This window comes from Blennius ocellaris (assembly GCF_963422515.1).
Source record: "Blennius ocellaris genome assembly, chromosome: 18".
NCBI classification, from domain to species: domain Eukaryota; kingdom Metazoa; phylum Chordata; class Actinopteri; order Blenniiformes; family Blenniidae; genus Blennius; species Blennius ocellaris.
Window position 1 is genome coordinate 9,710,078 of NC_137667.1, and position 22,587 is coordinate 9,732,664.

The 22,587-nt window shown below is 40.8% G+C and overlaps 1 protein-coding gene across 1 annotated transcript; it reads left to right on the top strand.

Annotated features, from left to right (window-relative positions):
* Nucleotides 1–180: 180 nt before the first annotated feature.
* Nucleotides 181–20,739, top strand: lin28b (lin-28 homolog B (C. elegans); the record flags this gene model as incomplete). The annotated part of the gene is made up of 4 exons (XM_080514021.1): nt 181–211; nt 6,914–7,104; nt 17,054–17,241; nt 20,427–20,739. The coding sequence occupies 4 exons, from the start codon at nt 181–183 to the stop codon at nt 20,737–20,739; spliced, it is 723 nt and encodes a 240-aa protein (XP_080370147.1).
* Nucleotides 20,740–22,587: the final 1,848 nt, after the last annotated feature.

Genomic DNA, 22,587 nt, shown 5'->3' on the forward strand with positions numbered 1-22,587 from the left:
GGTTTCACACATCGACCGTGCGCCTTGAAATATGTCATTTAAACTGCGCTGAAGCTGAAGTCCAGCGGGCTCATCTCCACTCCTGACTGAATTTGGACAATCCCAAAGGGGAAATCAAGGGAATAACATTAGGTGCCATTTCATTCATTGACGGAGAGAGGAAAGAAAAAAGAAAAAAGGATGTCCACCTCGCCTCTCACCTCTTTCACAGGTGAGTCCACTGAAATGTTCTTGCGGTGTGTTTTCTTAAACCCTCTTCCTCAAGAAAAAACAGAGAATGTGGTGTTTGGTTGCAGCTCAGTAGCCGGAGTCAAGCTGCAGAACCTGCTTTTCATTGACCTGAAATGACCGCCGTTTAGCAGCATGACAAAATGATGGATCGGTTCTTTGATCAAAAACACCAAATATAGATTTGGGGCTGAATAATGCATGCCAATGCAAATGGAAAACCTAGAATTTAGAAGATTTCCGATAAATACATGACCCCTTTATGAAGTAAACATTTGCTCTTCAGAAGGAATAAATGGGAAAAATAACATTGAAAACTGCCACATACGCAATCAACACACACACTAGTTAGTGTTAGTCACAATCTTCAAGTTATTCCGAAGATGTTCTGGTGAAATTACCTTTATCTTTCGTCAAAAATCCAACAATCCTTGTATACAAATCTGCAAGAGGCAACATTTTTCTGGTGGATTAAGTGTTGAAAAAAATGTTTGAAAGGACCCCAAAAAACTACATAAAGCGTGGTAACCCGTCGACTCCTTGCAGAAAACGAAATCGAAATTCATCGAGGAGTAAATTGTAGAGACGGAATGGGATATTTGGTGCCATTGTGCGCAGTTTTTTTTTTTTTTTTCGGGCGCACCGGCTTCAGAGGCGCTTCTTCTCCAGCCTCCCCCTTCTCTGACGTCACTCAGATTTCATTCACATATTTTCAGGCTGTTTACTGAAAAACTGCAAAAATAAACCGTCCAAAAAAAAAAAAAAAAGATCCTGCGACGAATCGATTTTCCCCCATCTAAAAGTTTCATTTCAGGAATACACTTTCTGTTGCTCTTATATACCAGAGAGGAAATGTGTGTTGCTGAATGGTTCAAGTGGTTTAAAAAGTTAACAGGTTACTGGAAAATAAATCGGATTGTAAGTGTTTTTGTCCAAACTGTCACCACCCCTCCACAAACATCAAATCTGAATTTAGAGAAGCACGTTTATTGGGTTTTCTTCCAATGAACTAAAGCAATCAAATGAGGGAGAAGTTCTTGAAGTTTTTAGCTACCTTAATAGTGAGGCATGCAACTATAAGCACATGGGTTTTCTTCCTAATGTTTTATATTTCGTTGACTCTAAATATTTCCAAACGAAATATATGAAAATATTAGAGGAAATGGTTGTTAAAATCTTAGAACTCTTGATTTATGTTATCTTACAAAGGAAGTGTGAGTGGATCTAGATTCTTGATTGAGATAAAGCCAAAACAGTAGATACAAAGAAAGAAACAAAATTGATTTAAATGATTTATTCAATGAAGGGAATCAATACGTTCTGTTTTAAAACATTTGCCATCTACATAAATTCCAAAATAGCAGTGGGAGACGAGGAGACACGTCTCCAGCACTATTTGCACTTCTCTCTGAAGATCATCAAAAAAGTGAACGATTGGTAGCTGGAATGCATGAAGTAAACGACAAAAAACAATCCCCTCACACAGGAAAAAAAAAAAAAAAAAGAAAGGAGAAAAAAGAGACGGACTCACTGAACCCTTTGAACTGCATTGACAGAAACACAGGGTAAAGGCAAATTTCCTCTGGGAGCCTACAGGGTGAGTGGTGGGGGTTGGGTAAGGTTAGCTGGGGTGAGAGAGTGTAAAGTCTGCTCAGAACGCTGGTATTCAAACAACTCAGGAATCTGCACACCCCCAAGAGCTGCTTAGATATACTACTTTTATACGTATCTCTGCAAAAACCTTTTCACATTTTGACTTTACGTCAACTCATATTTGCCAGTGGGATCAAAAAGAACATTTTAAAACACATTTCATGACATAAAAACCAACCTCATTTCCTTTTTAATTGATGTTACAGGACTTGGGTTGAGGTTTGAGGCATAGAGGGAACTTGCAATTATTTTCTTCTTGGAAAAGTTTATATTTAGAAAACTCTTATCTGAAATGTGGTGTGGACAGGTTTGAGTTCAATGGCCCACCAAAGTCTGTGAAAGTAACAAATACAAGAAGAGATGAAGCTCAATCCTCTCTTTAAAATTAAATATATATCTATATTGTGTTTTAGTGAAAAAAGTATTTAAAAATCACTATTATTAAACCAAACTCGTCAGAATGCCTGAATTCAGCTGTGGCTGCACTTGTGAAACACTGTTATTTTAGCTATTATAGTGATTATGTTAGTAACTTAAAACAATTTTTTTCTAATTTCCCAAGTAAGTTCTCAAGATAACACTGAGAACAAGTTGTGTGACACACAACCTTCAACATAAACTGGTTAAAACACGTCTGTAAAATTGTGGCATTCATAACAAAAACTAAAAAGAACTGCGAGTTTACTGTGATCATTTATGAAATGTTTTGAAAAGCTGCTTTGCTTAATGGGTGGAACACAAAAGAGAAGCAAGTAAATAGTAGTAGTAGTAGTACTTTAGCTTCATGCTTATTAACAGATCAAAAGTGACTCAAATGTTTTCTGGATCAACTATAAAATATATGTAAAATAGTAATTTTGTTCATTACTCCTCCAGCAACAGTTGAGATGAAATGACTTGTGTTTTTTTTGACAAAACCTTCATGTAGAAGTTGTTGTATTATGGTCTGGGCTGTCTTCTTTACACTATTGTGTAACAGAGGAAACTCGAACATGACAACAAAGAAATGTTGATTCGTAAACCAATGAAAAGTTACAATATTCAGGTTATTAATGTCAAATTATTAGTGTTTTTTAAAGCTACAAAAGACAAAAGTAGATTAAAAATGTTAGTTGTTACTGTATATTGTACTGTTTCACTGTAATTACAAGTAGAACATTCTATTCTGTTGCATAATTGTTTGAATCTGGAGCTATTTCAAAACTAACCAATTTAATTTTTTTTAACAAAGTGTTTCAATGTGTAGTTGCATTACAAATCTAAGCTCTTTTTTGCGAAACTTTATTGAAAAGGTATTTGCTTTACTTTGTTTTCTTTCACTAAAGAGAAAGTGAACAAAATCCTGATATCAAGTAAAAAAAGTGAACTATTTCACCTTGTCTGTTTATGTAAATCAATCAGTTAATCAATCATAAAGTCCAACCACAAATTTCTGATGGTCATAAAACAAAGTGCTAATGCAAACAAAGTTAGATTACACCTTTACATTGAAATAACATGTTGAAATTGTGAAGTTTCAACTTTTCACATATTGACAAAACTTGAAATGCACCCTTTATTTTTTAAATTCCCACGCCAGTTACATTTATCACACCATTTAAACTCTCATAAGAGAGTTTAACTAATGTGATAAACAAGTCAGTGTTTTTTTTTTTGGGTTTATTTGCAAAAGTGTACCAGAAATTGAATGAGTTGAAAGTTTTCTTTGACTTTATGCTGAACCGCCACATGTTAGTCTCACCATCTGACAAATGGGAGGTTTTCACAGACTTAAAAATAACCTCACATTGAGTGTTTTGTGTCTGGAAATCTCTGCTAATCCCCCCCCCCCCCCCCTTTTTTTTTTTTTTACCGTTTAGGGTGCCTCCTGGAAAAACAGGCACACCTAAATCCAACGTATTCCTTGTGGTCTGCTCACACAGGCCAGTGAGCTGGCTGCAGTGATTCCCACTGACTTGGCCTAATCAGAAAGGTCCTGTCAGGATATGAGTGAGTGGATAACATCTGACACTGGTATCCAATCCTGTGACCCAAACCGTAATTCTATGGCCACTGCAGAGGCCTCCACTACAAGCATCTTCAAAAACAGGCCTTTGCAATGGGTGGGGGTGGATGGATTGGGGGTAGGGGCGAAGCTTGTAAATTCCGGAGGGTGGGCTCTGTAGTGGCCGGTGGGTGGAGATAGGGCTTGTTGTTGTTTCATTCCTTTCCAACGTGTTTTTCCTCTTTACTCATACCCGCGAATAACCCCTTGAGAAATGTCCCACCATGCAGGGTCAATGTGAGATAAGGTGGGGAGTTTCTCAATGGACGTAGTATTTTTCTGGCTTGTTGTTGTCAGTCTGCCCGCCGGCTTCAGACACTCTTGTCTTTGTTGCCTGTGTGTGTGCTCAGAGTAAGGAGACACTTGTAGTGCAATTTAAACTTGAGCTTTTTCCCACTTCTTTTCTTTTGTCTTGCTTGCTTTCTTTCTTTCTTTCTTTTTTTTTTTTTTTAAGACAAGGCTTTTATTGACTGCAGCAATACAATGATAAATTTGAGACACATTCAGGGAAAAAAAATGCATCTTTAGGAAAGATTAAATCTTGTCACTAGGAAAAGGTTAGGGGAATGAGGAAATGTTAAATCACTCCATTATGTTTTTGTAGCAAAACATTTACTCAAACTTTAGTCCTTTTGCACTCTTTTTGTCAAGCTCTTATTTGCAGTATCTATTCATTGAGCAGGGGGAAAAAATTACTTCATCCAACTTTTAAACACTCCTTTCTTATTTCCGCATGTATCCCCTAAATTCCTCCACCAGACAGTGATTTGGGCTGGAAGACTGATATTCTAGTGACAAGTGAGGATTATGACTGACACTTTTCAGATTTGTTTTTCTGAGGTTTAGCCACATTCCTAAGCTGTGAGTTCAGCTCTCCTCTGGTGCCCACTATGATACTGGGAGGTTCTGCGGTATAGCAACATGAGCCCAAAGACATATGCAAGCATGGAAACCAAAATGTTACTCATCATGTTGTTTTAGGATCTTTATGGGTCCTTTAGCTTTAATCTGAGGTTAAATGAAATGATTAACTTTAGGTTATAGCCTGGTCAGTAACAAACATATGGCTGAATTGAACTAATTTAAATTAAACCTTAGAAATGTGAGATATGAGAGGTTATTATAAATAAATGCTTCAGCGTTTGTATGTAAGAAAGGCAGGCTAATGTTCTAAAATGCATAACTATTAACTCGTGTGGATTTAACATTATTTCACTCTTAAATCTGAACTTTTATTTAAGAAAAACAAACTTCACGTGCAGAGTTTAGATAAAGCTGATTTTCTACTCTTTGGTATTTTATCTCAAACCTTATGTTTCACCACTGCTGCACAAAGAAACATGTGTTTAAAACTAACAAACACTTTAAAAAAAGTTTTATCAGTGAAGACATAACACATTGCTATCTGTACACCCGATAGTAGAAAACTGTATGAAGTGGGTGCATACTTTAGTGCTGTGACTTCAGATGATTCAACTTTGATTTCTAAATCGATCGATGCCTAACTCATTTGTTTTTGCGTGTGTTTCTCTGTTGCCATGGCCAGACAATTATCTCACAGGGTTCATTAGAATATAATTGAATCCCATCTAATCTAATCTGAGTGCATAATAGCTTCACGTGGCCACGTCAAGCCCTCTGGTGATTTTAGAATCTCAAACTAAAAACGCAACACGGGAGCGATTGCGTTGCGCCGCGCGCCACACAGCTTCTGTTGCTCCCCATTGTTCAATCGTCGTGCGTCGCCTCGTGCGATCACGCAAACAGGGAGAATGCTGCTGAACGGTTGCGAGTCCAAATCCTCCCAACAAAAAAAAAAAGTTTCCTTTTTTTTGCCGCCTGTAAAATCGCAGGGGCAGAAATTGGTCGCAAGAAAGCATGTCATTGACAAAGTCACGTGTTCTCACTACGGGAACGGGCACAGCCAGCTCGTGAGCGAATGAGAGCGAAGGAGAGAGAGAGAGAGAGCGAGGCAGAGAGAGAGAGAGGGAGGGAGGGAGAGAGAGAGAGGGAGCAGTACAGAGGTGGTGTGAGTGAGGAAGGCATTGAAGGGAAGAGAGAAAGACATGACAAAAATATCAAAAGGTAGAAAGCACGCCGTACCATGCGAGCTAAATTGGTGACCGATGGGATCGAGGATGTCGGATTAATGGTGACTACCGCAACCCGTCTTCGCAGAGGAAGCTTCTCTATTGCAACTTGGGCGCAGAGGGTCCGCGGGGAAACATGGCCGAAGGTTATTCTGCAAATATTTGTTTCTATTTTTCTGCTCTTATAGGTTTTAAAAAAAAATTATTATTCTTATTTTTTTTTTCATTCTTTCTTCGTCCCGATCATGCTTGAAAGGAAAGGTTGGAGAGGGTGTGGAGGCAAGGTGCAACGTGATTGTTGTTCCAAACCTCTCCAAAACCGACCTGAACCGCCCCTGCCGAGCACCGTGTCTAACCACGTCTCGCTGCATTAAGATACATGCATTGTTAGAGCCTCTGTGCTATTCTGCCCACTAGTAAAAGCTCCGGGAACCATGTGTACACCTGCCTCCCCCCCCACCCCCCACCATCACCACCTCCACCCCCCACCCCCAGTGTACAGATGCATGAGGGAAACGATCCACAAGTTAGTGAACATGCCTGTGCACGAATCACCGTTGATCATCTGTCGAGGAGTAACAAACTACTTTTTTCCCTTCTTTTTTATTGGGGGGGGGGGGGGGGGGGGGGGGTTCTGCCTTGAAACATAGGGTCACGGCACCATGCGCCCCTGGCTGCTTGTGGGATGTGGGTGATAGTAGTATAGGAGATCTCTGAACTCCACAGTGGAGGGGAATCGGGGGAATCCCCCCTCCACCCCCACGCTCTCTTGGAGAAGTTTTGTCTTTTTACGCAACAGAGCCCAATAAACTTATATAAACCGGTGTGCGCGCAGGGAAGTGGTCGTCATGTGGTGCGGTCTCTCTGAAAACCTTCCAAACTCGTCTTGTTGTTGCAGGAGGGCCGGGTAAAGGTGGCGGAGAGGACCCCGCAAAGTCCACCGAGCCGGAGGACCGGACTCGACCTCAGGTCCAGTCCGGATCCGGCTTCTGCAAGTGGTTCAACGTCCGGATGGGCTTTGGATTTATCTCAATGACCTACAGCGAAGGGAGCCCCGTCGACCCGCCTCTGGATGTTTTCGTCCACCAAGTAAGTTCACTTAACAAAAAAAAAAAAGAAAGAAAGAAAAGAAAAGAAAATCTGAACATCTGCTTTGTGATGATTTCGTGTTGCGCATCGGACTCAGTCGGGCGACTTCTCCAAAGCGTGGAAAGTCGACGAATGATCGATTCGTTTTATTTCCTGTGTGCTCGACTTCAGATCACATCTCGGTGCCTTTATTTCACCTCCAGGTAGTTACATTGTATCATCCGTATGCTTTGTGTTGCCAAACGTGTCCACTGGTTTGAGACAAAAACAAAAAACAAAAAACAAAAACAAGTTTCCTCTTTTATTGGGCCACATGTGCACAGCTTTGCCCTCTTGAGCTTCCCTGAGCTCCGGAGAAAGGGAAAGGAAGCAGTCGTGTGGCTGACACGGTTAGTTTCACACTTTGCTCTCAAGGACAAAGAGACTTTGCTTCATTTGCAGCCAACATGTCGAAATGCATTTTTTAAAAATTGTTCTCTCGTTTCTATTATTGAAACTTTGAAACGGCACATTTTGAATGATGCTGCTGCCTGTTTGATGTATTCGAAATAAATCGTGACGTTTAAAGACACAACATCCTTTACAACGTTTATTGCACTCCAGTCTGCCTATGGTTTCCCACCGCATGCGTGTGTGTGTTGCTTTTTTTTATGAGCACGGAGTTCATTTCAGAGGCCTTGTTTTCCATTTATTCCACCGCAAACAAAGAGCCGTGGAGTCCAGCCTTCTCCCAGCTCCTCTCCCTCCACGTTAAATCAGCCTTTTTACAGTCCTGTGAAGTGCCTTTAAAATATAAGCCACAGAAGGAGGAAGAGAGGCATTTTCACCATTTCATTTGACACTCGCCGAGAAGTGTCTTCATTGTGGTGCTCAGGGGATGTAGTGCTGAACTGGTGGGAGGGAGGGAGGGAGGGAGGGAGGGGGGCAGCCATAGTAAAGGTCACATGTCAGCAGCATTGAATAAAAAGATGGGTTAGCTTATTATGAGCAGACTAATTATAAGAATTGGAAAAGTATAAAATGTGAAGTGGTAATGGCATTAGTTTATTTGCCCAGTTGTGGCTTTTAAGTACTCGGATGTGTTTCGCTGATGTTCTAAAATCAGGTCCAAAATTAGAGGGCGAGAGCACAGTTTGGCATGGATCACAGAGGAAGAACATTTTTCAACCAATTCGGTGTCTGTGTCACACACTGGGACAGATCACAGCAATCAAATCGGGTTTTTACTCCTGCGGCTGTGTTTAACGTGTGTCTGTGCCATGCTGCTTTTCACTTTGCCTGCTTTTTCAAAGTATGTACATGTTACCTTCCACATGTGTTAACAGTGGAATATGTCCGCCCGTCTATTATCAAGTAATTAATATGATTGGTAAGTTTAGATATACTGCGGTGGGATATGACATATTTCATTTAAACACCGCAGTAATCTTGCTGGATATCTTGAGTGAATTGCTATAAACATTATTTTGACCTTTGCCCCAAATGTTTCCAGCAATAGAGCCTGGACATGCATCATGGTGTATACATTAAAAGAAAACATTTGTCAGCTTTTATATACATGTGAAAACAGTTTTTTTCCCCCCCTCAGGTTATGAGTGATACTTTCACATTGCGACTCCATTGACTCATGCCATATCCATCTGGACACTCCGAGCAGGCTTTGTTTCCTGGCCAGAGATGTTTAAGAAATGAATCAGTTGAGACAGACTGAAGGAAAAGCCCGGGTCTGGGAAAGAGCCTTAAGAGCTGAACAGAAGTTAAATAAACACGGTCTGTCTCAGCAGTTTGTAATGCACAGGCTGTTGCCCTATTCTCTCGCTCTTTATGGCGGAAGATTTTCTATTCCATCTATCCACGATGCGTTAACAGCTCGGCAGGTATTCTGATAGCAGAGATGCTGAACTAAAAACGGCTGGTCGTAGCAACTGTCAAATCTGCTGTGTGACAATTATCTTTGTGCCGGCAGTTGCAAATTTACATTTATAAAAAGCAAATTGCTCTGGGAAAAAAAGAAACCGTATTTAAATAGGGCGAGAATACAATAAATCATATGTTTACACTTGTGCCTTTCCCTGCCAGCTTTCAGCATCGTGTTTACCATATTTCAACTGTCATTTAGCTTGAAAAGGGAAGACAGCATGCATGCATAAGCGCATTATGATATTGTATGCAAAACACCCCGATTCTTCGCAGGGATTTGCATTCATTCATATACACTCTCATTACATCAGTCAATCATTTTGGTTGACTTGTTCACTCGCTCTCAGTCTCTGCTAACAGCCTGAAGCCATATGGATATACTGATGCTATTTCCAGGTGTGAAGGAAATGTCCAGATTTGGGTTTATTGAATTAAAATCAGGTAGGTTATGTTATGTTTTTCAGCCATATATATATATATATATATAAAAATCCATATTTTATAAAAAGCCTGGAAGTCGGAATATGTCTCTTGAGATACACATAAGTAGCATGCTAACCTGAGAACAGACTGTTATACAAGCTGGTGAAAAAAACTTTGGCTCGACACAAAGTTCATGCAGTTATTTCGGCATTTTCTTTGACTAGTTTTTGTGCAAAGTTAAGATTAAAAAATGATTTCTCCCCCCCCCCCTGCACAGCAGTGACCCTATGTGCACGAGGGAGCACTCAGGGCAGTTTAAAGGGGAAGAGGGAGCATGAGGACAGGAGGAAGGGTGGTGGTGGTGGGGGTGGTGGGGGGACGGAGAGGAGGCGTTTCCCAAGGAGAGGGGAAAAGAGGAGGGATGTGGGAAAAATAAGTGTGGGTGAGGGGTGGAGGTGGTGCTGGGTTCGGGGAGGGGGGTACTAGTGGTAGTCGAGGAGGAAAAACATGAGTGAGAGGTTGGAAAAAGACAAGTGAGTGGAGGAGCATGGTGGGGAGAGGGGAGGGTGAGGGTGTGAGTCAGTGAGAGGGTCCCCGCCCGACCACGAGTTCTCTTCCTGGGAGGCCTCTTCATCAGAGCTCCTATCTGATCACTTCCTCCTGGAAGCTGCGAGTGTGAAAGAGTAATTAAGCACCTTCACTTCCTGATGCCTCTCCGCTCAGAGATTACACACACACACACACACACACACACACACACACACACACACACACACACACACACATGGGGGCTGATTTTTTTATCTCTGTTTGTGTGCAACGTCCCTACCTGGACCGAGTGTTTCTCAGTGTGTGTGTGTGTGTGTGTCTGCGCGTGTGCATGTGTGTAAGAGAGATCCTGCTGGGACTTTGGGGGGGGGGGGGGGGGGGGGGGGGGGGGGGGGGTGTTTCTCCTCCGGCATTCTTTAAAAGAGGAATTTCTTTAAAGACAAAAAGGCAGGAGGGTTGGGTGGCGTGAAGGGTGTGTGGCGGTGAGGTGGGGGCTGCTTGCCCTTTGTCGGTAATCAGTTTGAAATGTTGAACAGTTTGCTGCTGCTATTCCCCCGAAACCCCCAGAGTGTGTGTGTGTGTGTGTTCAATTTATGGAGCCCGTGTGTTTGCGTATCTGTGTGTGTGTGTGTGTGGGTGGCGGTCATTCTTAATTTGTGCTCTCAGCCACCAGGTTGTTGATGTCTGCATGTGAACCGTTGTAAGATGTTTCAGGTTTGGAGCGCGCGTGCGTGCGTGCTCGAGTGTGTGTGCATGTGTGTGTGTGTTTTGTGTAGTGAGGTTAAAGTGGGCCCCTAGTGAGATTAACCTCTGGTCCGTGTCACCGTTCGGCATGCAGGCCCCACCCATCTCTGCCTCCAGATAGCCAGTATCAGGCTTTGTGTCTCCTGCAGCCACACTACCACCACCCTGCTCCACCAACAACCCAGCCGTCTTCTCTGTACATCAAAAAAGAAAAAAAAAAAGAAGAAGAAGAAAGGCCAGTCATGTGACTTCCTTTTGAGGAGCTGGCCACATAGAGAGGGGATGATCGTAATTGGAAAGGTGGCGAGGTAGACAGCAGAGCCACAGCTCACTTAAAATACAAAGAGAGGTTCAACTGGTTAAGTTAATGTTTGAATGTTTTACACCTCTGACAATTACTTTGTTTTACTCAGAAATGTGCCAATTTTATAACTGACATTTTCAGAATTTTAATTATTCATTTTCATTTTGTCTAATTTGAGTTGCAGATAATAGAAATTGATTTGGTGAATGTTGTATAAACAAATAAATTGGCAAAGTCTTTGTTTTTTTTTGTTTTTTTTTTTAAAGTGCATTCATAACTTCCAATATATGGCAACAAAAAAACCAATAACATCAGGAAGGAAAATATTGTCAAATTGACTGAAAAATATAATTAAAAATTAAGTAAATTAAGTGATTATTTAATTTTTGACAAAGAAGAAATGAAGTAGACAAAAGTCTGATTTGATATGTTTGACTCAGTGCAGGTTTGTCAGAAATTGTTTTTAGAAATATATTAGGATTAAGATTTGCTTGAGAATACCTGAAAATAAAATCTATTTCACCATAAAAAAAATTCAGTTTCATATTTTATTTTTCTTATATCATTCAGGTCCTGTTGATGTCTTCTGTGTTTCTGCTTCAGTTTCTATGAAAGTGTGTCGTTATAACCATAAACATGTTCCAGACCTTGAAACAGCTTTTGTAGCTGAATCTTTCAAGACAAAAATGCTCAAAAATAACTTTTTATAAGCAGTCATTATTCCCAACAGTAGCACAACTATTATGGATGAAAAAAAAAAAAATGGAACTTCTGCTTCTGTTTTGAGTCGGTTGCAGGTATTAGTGTGTTTTATCACCGGTCACCTCACTGAGGTTCATTTCCCTTCTCATGCTGATAAATGTAGCAAGATGATCTAGTGCTTCCTCCCTCAGATCAAATATTTGCCCCAGTCATAATCGGGGGTGTTGGATGTTGTTAATTTGAAGCAGGGGAAACACGAAGGCTTTTAAGTGTTTGATGGGGGGTTGGGCCGGGTTGAAGGGTCAGGGCCACTAATGACAACGTGTTGAGGAGGGTTGGGGTGTCAGCGTCATAAGAGCGGCTCTGTTGGTGGTTTTCACTGGCATGCTCGTGTGTGTGTGTGTGTGTGTGTGTGTGTGTGTGTGTGTGTGTGTGTGTGTGTGTGTGTGTGTGTGTGTGTGTTTCTCCTCTTCACCCAGTTCTCTCCTCTCCTCTTTTTCCTCTACTTTATATAGGTCCTGTTAGGTTACATCCATCTGAGCTGATCTGGCCCAGCTTTGTCCATTTAGCATTTCCTGGGTATAAAAAGCTCCTTAATGGCACAACGCCACATGGCGACCAGCATCTCCCTCACAGGCACCTCTGCACGCTCCCTCCTAATACGAGCCTGATCCGGTGCACAGCTTCGTGTGGGCCACCTCTGATTTAAAGCGTCTCATAATTAGCCGTTCCGTGGCCGGTGGTCGCCTCGGTGGAGGATGGTGGGTCTCCTCTCTCTCTGCTTTCCCATCCCCTCACATTATAGCTTCCTGTATTGATTGCCGGGCCCGGTGATGACGAGGACCGGCTGATGAAAAGGAGGGCTATTTCTATCCAGGATGTCAGCGTCTACATTGATCGCTGGCTTCTTCCTACACACACACACACACACACACGCACACGTGCAGAACAGTTGAGAGATATTTATTACACATAAGGAGGCTTGTTGGTGTCAGAGTGTGCTGGTAGCCATTTTGTGGTATCAGTATCTCCAGTAGTCATGGTGGCAGTGACTGCTGGTGGCTCCGAGGTGAATGCTGGTGTGGTCTTCCACTTGGGCAGGGGGTGGTGCTGGGATGGTTATACCCCTGACCCCAGGATTTCTGCTCCTGACCTGTGGGGTTCCTGATCAAATGGGGGTTTTGTTCCTGGCCTCCCCCCAAGTCCAGGCACTGATCAGGAGTTGCTCCTCCATTGGAGCTGAACAGAATGCGCTGGAGGCAGTTCCATGAATCCCCCTCCTCCTCTTCCTCCAGATTCCCTCCCTTATCCACCTCCCTGCCAGGCCACTCCCCCATTTTCTCTTCGCTCCCTCTCCCTCTCACGTTCTCCTTGGCATACTCCCGTTCCCTCTTTCCAGTCGTGCCCTTTCCTGACCTCTTTGCGTAAACTGAAACGGGTCAGGACACCCGCCAGGTCACTTGAGAGGGGGCGACTCAGGTTACAGGTTTCTGATTTGAGATAGTTGATTTTTTTTTTAACACACACACACACACACACACACACACACACACACACACACACACACACACACACACACACACACACACACACACACACACACACACACACACACACACACAGTTTGTATTTTGTTATGTAATTGTGGAGCCTAAACTGTTGCAAGAGCACGCTTCAAAGCTCAAAGATCTGAACATGAGAATGATACTACATCCTATGGAGACGTGGGTGTGTGTGTAGAGTGAGAGAGAGAGAGAGAGAGAGAGAGAGAGAGAGAGAGAGAGAGAGAGAGAGAGAGTGTTTTCCTGCATTTCTGCAGAACAAAAGAGGTTGTGTGGTTTCCTCACAGATGCATTGTGGGAATTGAGGGGGTTGGAGAGGGGGGTAGAGTGCTGAGACAAACCACTCAACTTTGACCTGGAGAGACACGCTGCTTGTGGGCTGAAGACAGGAGAGGAAGAGGAAGAGCTCGTGTGCCACAGTCGAGCACAGTCCATGACTATTCAGCATCATTCTGAATTCATTGTTTCGTGGGGGAAGGGCTCAACTTTTTCTTGCTTTCCATTGATTTGTGCATGAGGGGGAAAAAAATGCAGTTCAGTCATTTGGGTGGTCTATTGATAAAGCTCATGTTTTAATTTGAATGATCTGTATTCAGAACACCTCAGAATTTTTGGTTATTTCGTCATTATGCCTTTCTGTCAGTCCATCTATGGGTTTTTGTTTAATACAAGTTAATGATTGCTAAATCCTGGTCTTCATTGTTCTTGCAGCACAGCCAACTGAGATATACAATTATCAGTTGCATTAAGCTCTAATCTCTGTTTGCACACCAGATCTATGAGAGAGGTTACCCCCCCCCCCCCCCCCCAAACCCCCCCCCCCCCCCCCCAACAAAAAACGGATGTGTCTGAGATTGATTCCTCTCACTCATTTTCATTTTGTGATCCTTGTTCCTTACTCAAAGCTAAATCCAATACCTGAACACCCAGAATGGATAGGCCCTCCATCACCTATTGACTCCCAGTAAAATGGGCTTCATTATAACAGCGCAAAGACAAAGCAAAAGACAAAGAAAATACACCAGAAACAAGTTACACTTAAGATTTCTTTTAAACTGACTTTGAAAATGTGAAAACAAAGTAAAAAAAAGAAGGAGAAATACTCAATTAAAAAGTAAAAAAACAGCTCTTTTTGTATGTGCATTTTACTTGAAATTTATCTGAACATAGACTTTATTTTAATGTTTGTTTGAATTGATCTAATTATTTTATGTGAAATCTGTTAAGGGTCATTGAAATATAATAGATTTAGATTTTAGCTGGGTTCAGATTTCAGAACAATTGTCAACTTCCTAAATCTGCCTTTGCCTAAATGAAAACAATTGAGTTAAAGTGTATAGATTTCGATTTTATTTGAAAGACTTTGTTGAAATTTTTGTTTTTAGTTTAATTTTGCTCATGTAATTGGTATGTTTTGGGGCCTTTTAATCCCTTTCCTCTCAAGCTAAAAACAAACAACATTTAAATACAGTATTTTTCTTCAGAATTTGTAGAGTTTTTTTGTTCTTACAAATGCAGGTATGTCTAAATAATTGTGCAAATACATTGATAATTTTGGAAATACTTCATTTTTGTTGACTGAATGATAAAAGGAAGCATTTAATAACAATTTTTAAATAGTTAATACTTTTAAACCCATAACTGATTTATTAACAGGAGTTTGGCAGTTTAGTTTTAAACTTGAACATTTTTTTTGTGCAAGCCCTGCAACTATTAGTAAAAGTTCTGATGAAGTTTGGTAAAAGGTCATTTTCTTTCTTTATTCATTTATTTAGCCATCCATCATTTATCCATCTGAAGGGGTGTTCAGAAATTCACCTCGAAATTGTAGTTTTTCAATCTGGCTTTCTATTAACTGGATTTCAAAAGAAGTACTAATAGAAACAAATCCATTTAATTTAATTTAATTTCATTGTTAACCTTTACATGAAATAAACTGTTTGAAATCCATTTAAATTGCTGTTACCAAATTTAAAAAAAATGCTTCTAAATGAAACAAGGTTGTGATTTGTTTATCCTCAACAGACGCCTTTCCCCGGAATCTCACATTAAGATATTTTCATGTAATTTTATCACATCAATTGAAATTCTTCTTATTTCTAAAAGTTTTTTAATCATCCACTTGTCATTGCAGAGTGATAGTCAAACGACAATCATTAGAGTGCAGTCAATTCAATGCTATTCTTAGTTTGTAATTAATTCCCACGTCTTCTGTCACTGCGTCTCTTCTCACCATTGTATACATTCTCACTTTTCACTCGTACATATTCATCTATATCTCCCAGGCAGCCACCTATAGAGCACCTTGAGCTTCCTGTGGCTGTCGTAATGGAAAATGCCACTGAGCACATTTTGTCTCCTTCCTCTATACTTTCACATTTGATTCCCTCTGATCGCTTGTTTCTTTCTCTTTCCTCTGTCTCCTACACATCTGTCTCTCCACTGCAAAGCACTGCTTGTGCAGAAAGCCGCTGTTATTTATAGGTCTTGATGTATAGTAGGTAGTAGGTTTGCTGTGTGCACTGCATGCCTGTGTGGGTGTGTTTACCTATGCCGAGATCCACAGGGTTCACTGCGATTCGTGAAGGTCATGGATTCAGTGGTCCGTTCTGTGCGATCAACAAGACATAAATCATTGTGCGGTTATGTAGTAACGAAATCAATAATTCCTATCATGTAGATAAGATGGATGGTGGATGTGTTGCGGCAAAATTATTGCACGGGTGGAGCTCCCTTGTCTTTTCGCCCTGCAGAGGGGAATAGGAAGTGGCGTCTCTGCAAAAAGTAGATAAAGAGAGTGTACCAAGGACACTCCGCGTGAGATAAGTCTTTCGGTGCACAAACTGTCATGGCAGTTGGTGCAAACCACATCGAGTCAATCCACCATGTTTGATGGGAGTTCTTTGTCTTTCTGTGCTCATTGTGTGCGGGTGGATGTTGTGTTTGCCGCATGCTGCAGTGCGCACAAGGACTGTGAACTTCTCGCTCTTAATAAGCATTAGGGCTTCTGTAACAGTCACAAAGCGGTGACTGGAGTTACTGTTGGTTCATTCACAAATCTAAAATCTTCCTCGGCTCGTCATTGATTTTTTTTTTTGAGATTCTCCTTGATAATTGCCGACTCACGTTTGATTCATGTTGAAATGGTTGCTGTGCAGATAGAAAGTTGAAAAAAGGCATCAAATTAAGTCTTCTACTTGAGAAATGGCATTTTCTGCTGGAAATGACTGCATCCTTTGTTTAGCTATTGAACATTCAGGACTATTAAAGTGCAATGGTATGGCTTATGTATGATTCAAGGTAAAAAAAAAAAAATCAAGCTGAGCCAACAGAAGTAAAATTAACCCACATATCACAGAACAGAGAGCCCTAAAGCCTCTATAGAGGAAGTATTTGAATTGCCATTAAAAGAATGTCAAATTATTCAACATTATTCAAGGTCAAAGATAATTTGAACAACTCATTTAAATTTCCCCTATGTCGGATTGTGCTCTTACCAAACATTACACCTTGTGCCCAGGAACCCTTACAGAATTACAGTCATTCAAGCTTTAAAGAAACAGGTGCGCCGCTCTGCTTCGATACTAAATTTGGAGCAATTTCATGTTAACATCAGTGCAAACATGCGTCACAGTTATAGCTCGTTACATCCTGGATGTTGCCTGACTTAAACACAGACCCTAGTGTATAAGAAGCATCTGCCACTTTTAAAGGGATAATCGCTTTTTTCTTTCTCTCCCAATAGAGTAAACTGGTGATGGAGGGTTTCCGCAGCTTAAAGGAGGGCGAGCAGGTGGAGTTCACCTATAAAAAGTCCTCAAAGGGCCTCGAGTCCCTGCGGGTGACCGGACCCGGCGGGGGACCATGTGCAGGCAGCGAGAGAAGACCCAAAGGGAAGGTCCCACTCCAGAAACGCAAACCAAAGGGAGACCGGTGAGTATTTTCACATTTTGAAAAAAATTCATTTAGAAAATAAATGAAAATGTTTGCGTCAAATTAATGATTCACAAAAATGCATGCGTGCACACCCCAGCCACCCCTGAACAAAAGCTGAATTTATGGAAGCGCGTGTGCCTTCAGAAAACAGAGCTGCTCTGTGATAAAAGAAAGCATGTCTTATATGTACGTCTCACCACAGTGAGCTATTTCTGAGTGGGCTGAAATTATAGATTAAATCTATTCAACCTGCCTGAGTACATGCCTGTTGCTATGGTTATTTTGCACCATAATAAGGAACTGAATAGGGCACTTTGCCTGCCGTTGCCGATATTTTGAATCAATTTGCCAGCTTTTACATTAGAGGCAGTGTTAGCATGGGAATAGATTGGACTTGTGTACATCTCAATGCGGCAGTAGGTCCATACATGTTTTGGTCTATTGAATTCTAAATGGTGTCAGAGGGAACCTTTAAAATACCTGGTGGTTTAAGGGAGAAGAGGATGCCTTTCCTGTTCTGTCCTTCATTTGATGGCACCGAGCCCTGCCAGGTAGAGTCGAGTCAACACTGGATCTGTACAGAAAGGCGTCACCTCAAGGTCACATTTACATTATGGAGTCCACGAGTGCTGCTCTTTGTGTTGGATGTTGCTTCAGTGGAACAATGCTGTGCTATCCTGTGTGCTCAAGTATGAAAAGATCAGCTTTGGCCAGAAAGAAGGAAACCGTATCTGAGAGAGGAGGCACCCTGATTGTTTTACACTGCTTGAATTATTCAGTTTATTTGGGATAATCGATCCAGTGTTAGGTCAAGTGTCTCTACCTTTTAGTGAGGTGGTAGAAAGGTGGTATTGGATCCAGAGATGGCAGGTAGATGTCTGTGATGTCATTTTGTCTTTGTGGCGCTCTGCTGCGGCTTGTTTGGCTCTTACGCTGCTCTGACCCCTGCTGGACGCTCTGCTGTCCAAGAACCAAACCTGATGCTCAGGAGACCCCCTCTCTGTCTGTGGAAGAATATTAACAATACAGAGAAATGCAAACAGCTAGTAGAGAAAGCCATTTTCTTGCACCAATTGTATAGATTTTTCAAATCAACAAACTAATTTATTATTTTACCTCTTTTTAAAAAAAGAAAAGGGAATTAGCTTTGGATATTTCTGCAATGACAAACAAAGATGATATTGGGAAGACTGAAATAACCCCTTAAAAACCTGAGGTAGATTAAAAGCTTTTGGACACACAGCATAAACCAATGAGTGAACCTCTGCGATAATAATATTTTTACTTGCTTACAATGCAACCCCACTCAACAGAATAAACAAAAACAAAAAAACATGTATACACGTACACCCACAAACTATTGAACTCATGAGAATATAAGGGTACATAATTTTCGATCTGAGACCTAAAGTAGGTTTGGTTTAAAAGAGTTAGTCAAAATATAGAATTGTAAATTATCACAGATTTAAATCCCATATGTTTTCTCAAGATTTGTCTCATCTGGGCGCTTTACTGTTTTCTCAATATATTCAGTATTGCATTCTATCTTTTTCAATAATTCATCAGTTCTTAAATCACCATTAACATGTTACAATAGAAATATGATTATTACAATAGTTCCACAAAACAAAAATTCAGCATGAACCAGTGAAAAAGGCCATAGATAGAACAGCTCTTGATAATGGAATTGACAAATTTAATGTTATTATATCACAATACATGAAATTTACTGCTAAATAAAAATTTCCTTGCATTTTTCACATTTTCTGAGTTTGAAATATGTTAAATTTAATGTTGTTTCAGAACTTTGCCTCAAACTAACTGAGATTCAATCTTTAGCGACAACTCTCAACAAAAAACATTTCCAAATTCTGCAACCAGTGAATATAAGTTTATTTGACTTTATGATTCCAATGGGATAAAATAGAGTTTTTCATTTGTTGAGTTAGATCAATTTATACATCACCTATACAATAAGACATTTATAAAGATACCGATGATATCCTGAATCCTGAAGTCTGTGTTTCTTGAAATAATTTGTTATTAACCTCTTGAAACCAATCAATTGTTTTGTTCTGTTAAAATTATATGACTAAATGATATATTTGAAATGAAGTAAATAGTAAAAATTACAGTTGTAAAATAAAGAGAACATTTGAGATGTTTGGTTTGATGAAGTCAAACTGCAATGATTTTGGTCTTTGCTAATTAATTAGGTTGGAGCTGTGATTGAAGCATGTTAAAAAATGATTATATGTGTTTATAGCAGAAGTTATCTCACTTAATTTAATTGTAACATGTTTGATTTGACAGCTTTTACTTGCTTATTAATCTGACAATCTGCTTTTTAATCTGACACTTTCTATTATATATTAGTACCTTAAAATGGATTTCTTCCTAGAGCAATAACTTTTTAAAATTAGAAATTAAGGAATGATGTTAAATGGAAATACAATAGACCTTGAATACAAGATAACTGAATAACAGTTTAAAAGCTGCAAAATTCATATTTTTAATAGCGAATTGCAGCTTGGTGACAATTCACAATGCTGTTATTTTGGTGCTTCAACCTGATGAACTTTGAAATGAATACAAAAGATTAGTTTAAAAAAAAAATCTTTACAAGACCTGTTCAAGGCTCTGTATATTAACTTTGTACACCAGGGAAACAATATGAATACTGAAAACAACTTGTTTCGGAGTAAAATCCTACAAGTGAAAGCTTTTCATTGTTGCGCTGAAACATAGGAAATCACTGTGAAAAGTCACAATCTGTGTCAACGTGTCCTTCACATTTTCCCATTGTGGCTCTCTCAGGCCTCTTGTGTTTCACGTCAATTTTAATAAAGTGTGGTGTGCCATGGCACAAAGTACCACTGAGACAGGGCTCAGAGCGATCATAGGTCTCACACTGCCATCTAGTGGTGAGATTGCAGTGAAAAATTCCACGGGGGTCTGAAAATGTTAGAAATAGTAAAAGACTAGATTTTATGGCAAGTTTAGTTATAGAGCACTCAAGAAGTTTTAGGTAAATTGAAAAAAAGAAAAAACATTAAGGGGGATTAACAAAGACAAATTGCGGTTCTTAGATTAAATTGTTTTTAGGTTGTTCATTAATACTGGGGTGGAGGTCATAGTTTTAAACATGTTCTCTTGTCCCTTCTCACCTGTGTTTCCTGCAGCTGTTATAACTGTGGAGGTCTGGATCACCATGCCAAGGAGTGTGGCCTGCCCCCCCAGCCAAAGAAATGCCACTACTGCCAGAGCATCACGCACATGGTGGCTCAGTGTCCCCACAAGGCGCTGGCGCCCGCCACAGGCTCTCAGGACCAACATGCGTCTACCTCGGCCTCCAGCCCAGGGACGGGGCCCTACCTCTGCCTCCCGGAGGAAGAGGAGCGCTCCGGCTCGTCTCCCCTGGAGGGCTCCTCCTCTTCCCCCGAGGAGCCCCACACACACCGCGGTTCCCGGACCCAGAGGTGGAGGAAATCCTGAAAAACTAGTCCACTAGAGGTGAACCTTTCACCACTAACCTCGTGTCCCACCCCCCCACACCCCCCCCCCCCCCACACACCCCCTCCACCCCCCTCCTTCAATCAAGGTTACCTGAACTCCCCCTCATCTACCTCACACCTGTGAAAAATGGGAGGTCTTAATTTCTTTTACTGTTATTTTGTTTTATTTTGACTTTTTTTTTTTTTTTTTTTCCCCCTAACCAGCGCAGCTATGGCAACGATCAACGGGGTACGGACGTGCGTGAATGTGTGTGACTGAGTCGCAGTCATCCGGTGCAGCTATGGCAAACACTGCTGAAAGCCGACTGCAGGGAGAGACTGTTTCTCTTGTTTCAATCTGTGCAGCTCGTGAGCGAATCAATGCGGTATGAGTCGAGGTTTCTATGACTGTTTCTTCCCTTTGTTCCCCTTGGACCTAAGTGTTGACCATTTGAATGCTTTTTCCTCTCACATGTTGCTGTTTTTAAAGCCGCAAGTTTATATCCGGTAGGCCTGATCATTCCTTTAAAAAGAAGAAAGAAAAGAGAGAAGAAAACAAACCCTGATGCATCCTTTTAAGCACACAGTAGCTCATTTTTAAAGAAGGATTAGAGGAAGACTTTTAAAAGCTCAAGACGCTCTGAGCGATAATCCAGACCCGTAGGACCTCGAGCTTCGCTTCTAAAGATCTTTAGGGAAAACTTTATGGATTCCAGAAAGATTTTTTTTGGTTCTTTTTTTTTAAGAAAGAAAAACCAACGATGAGCTGCTAGAACACACACTATAATATAGAAAACACTCAATACATACCTCTTACACGACATAGACTGGACCAACTGATTGTCAAAATGTGAGCATGTGCAAGATTGAGAGAAAATGTGTGTGCATGTGTTGAAAGAAAGCAAAACTGTCAGGAGCACCTCATCGTCATGTGTGAGCCAACACCATTAACCCCTCTGTTTCCTTTTATTATAGGTAAGCCCATCGTATGTAGGACTTTATATAATCCATCGAGAGCCTAGTTTAGATTCAAAGTAACGACTTGATCATTAGACCTCCATTTTGGTCGTTACATAATTAGTTGAAAATAACATTACAGTCTATAAATCATAGAATAAGTCATTAATATATATGTAAAGTCACAAGATATAATTGAGATTCTATTAACTTTAAGTAATTGCTATATAAGAAATTAGCTCTGACATAGGTGCATCGCCCTGTTTAAAGCATGGGAAACTGTGTTGGTGTGAAAACTCTCTCTCTCCATTTGACTTTTTCTTTTTTTGTTCACCACAATTCAAACTGACAAACATGATTGTTTTACTCCATGCCTTTCGCGCATTCATCAGTGCAAAAAAAAAAAAAGAACAACAACTGAGCAATCACCTTAAACAGAGAGCACAAAAGACTGGCCTTTTAATAATAGGTGCAGGCACGGATCATTACAGTGTCATCGTAGCTGCTTTACTTACTTGATACCTCAATAATTCTTCCTTTCAGGAAATGAATGTCAAGCTCGTTTGCTCTCCCGGCTGTACGATCCAACCACCTGTTCCTCTTCCATCTGTGCCTACTTTTATTTGTTGTTGTTTTTTTTTTTTTGTTAAGACAACACCAGCTCTGTAAATCTCACGCCCCATTTTGGGGCTCGGCGACATCGCCGCTGCTGCTCCTTTGGACTTAATGAAGAGAGAGAGAGAGATAGAGAGAGAATAGAAAGAAAGAGAAGGATGGAAAATAAGAGTGCTGCTTTTGGAATAACTTGAATCCCAAGCATGGCTTTAGTGGCACTTATTTATGACCTAACAACTCTTCTCTGACCATAATGAATGTGAAAAGAGCTTGTCTG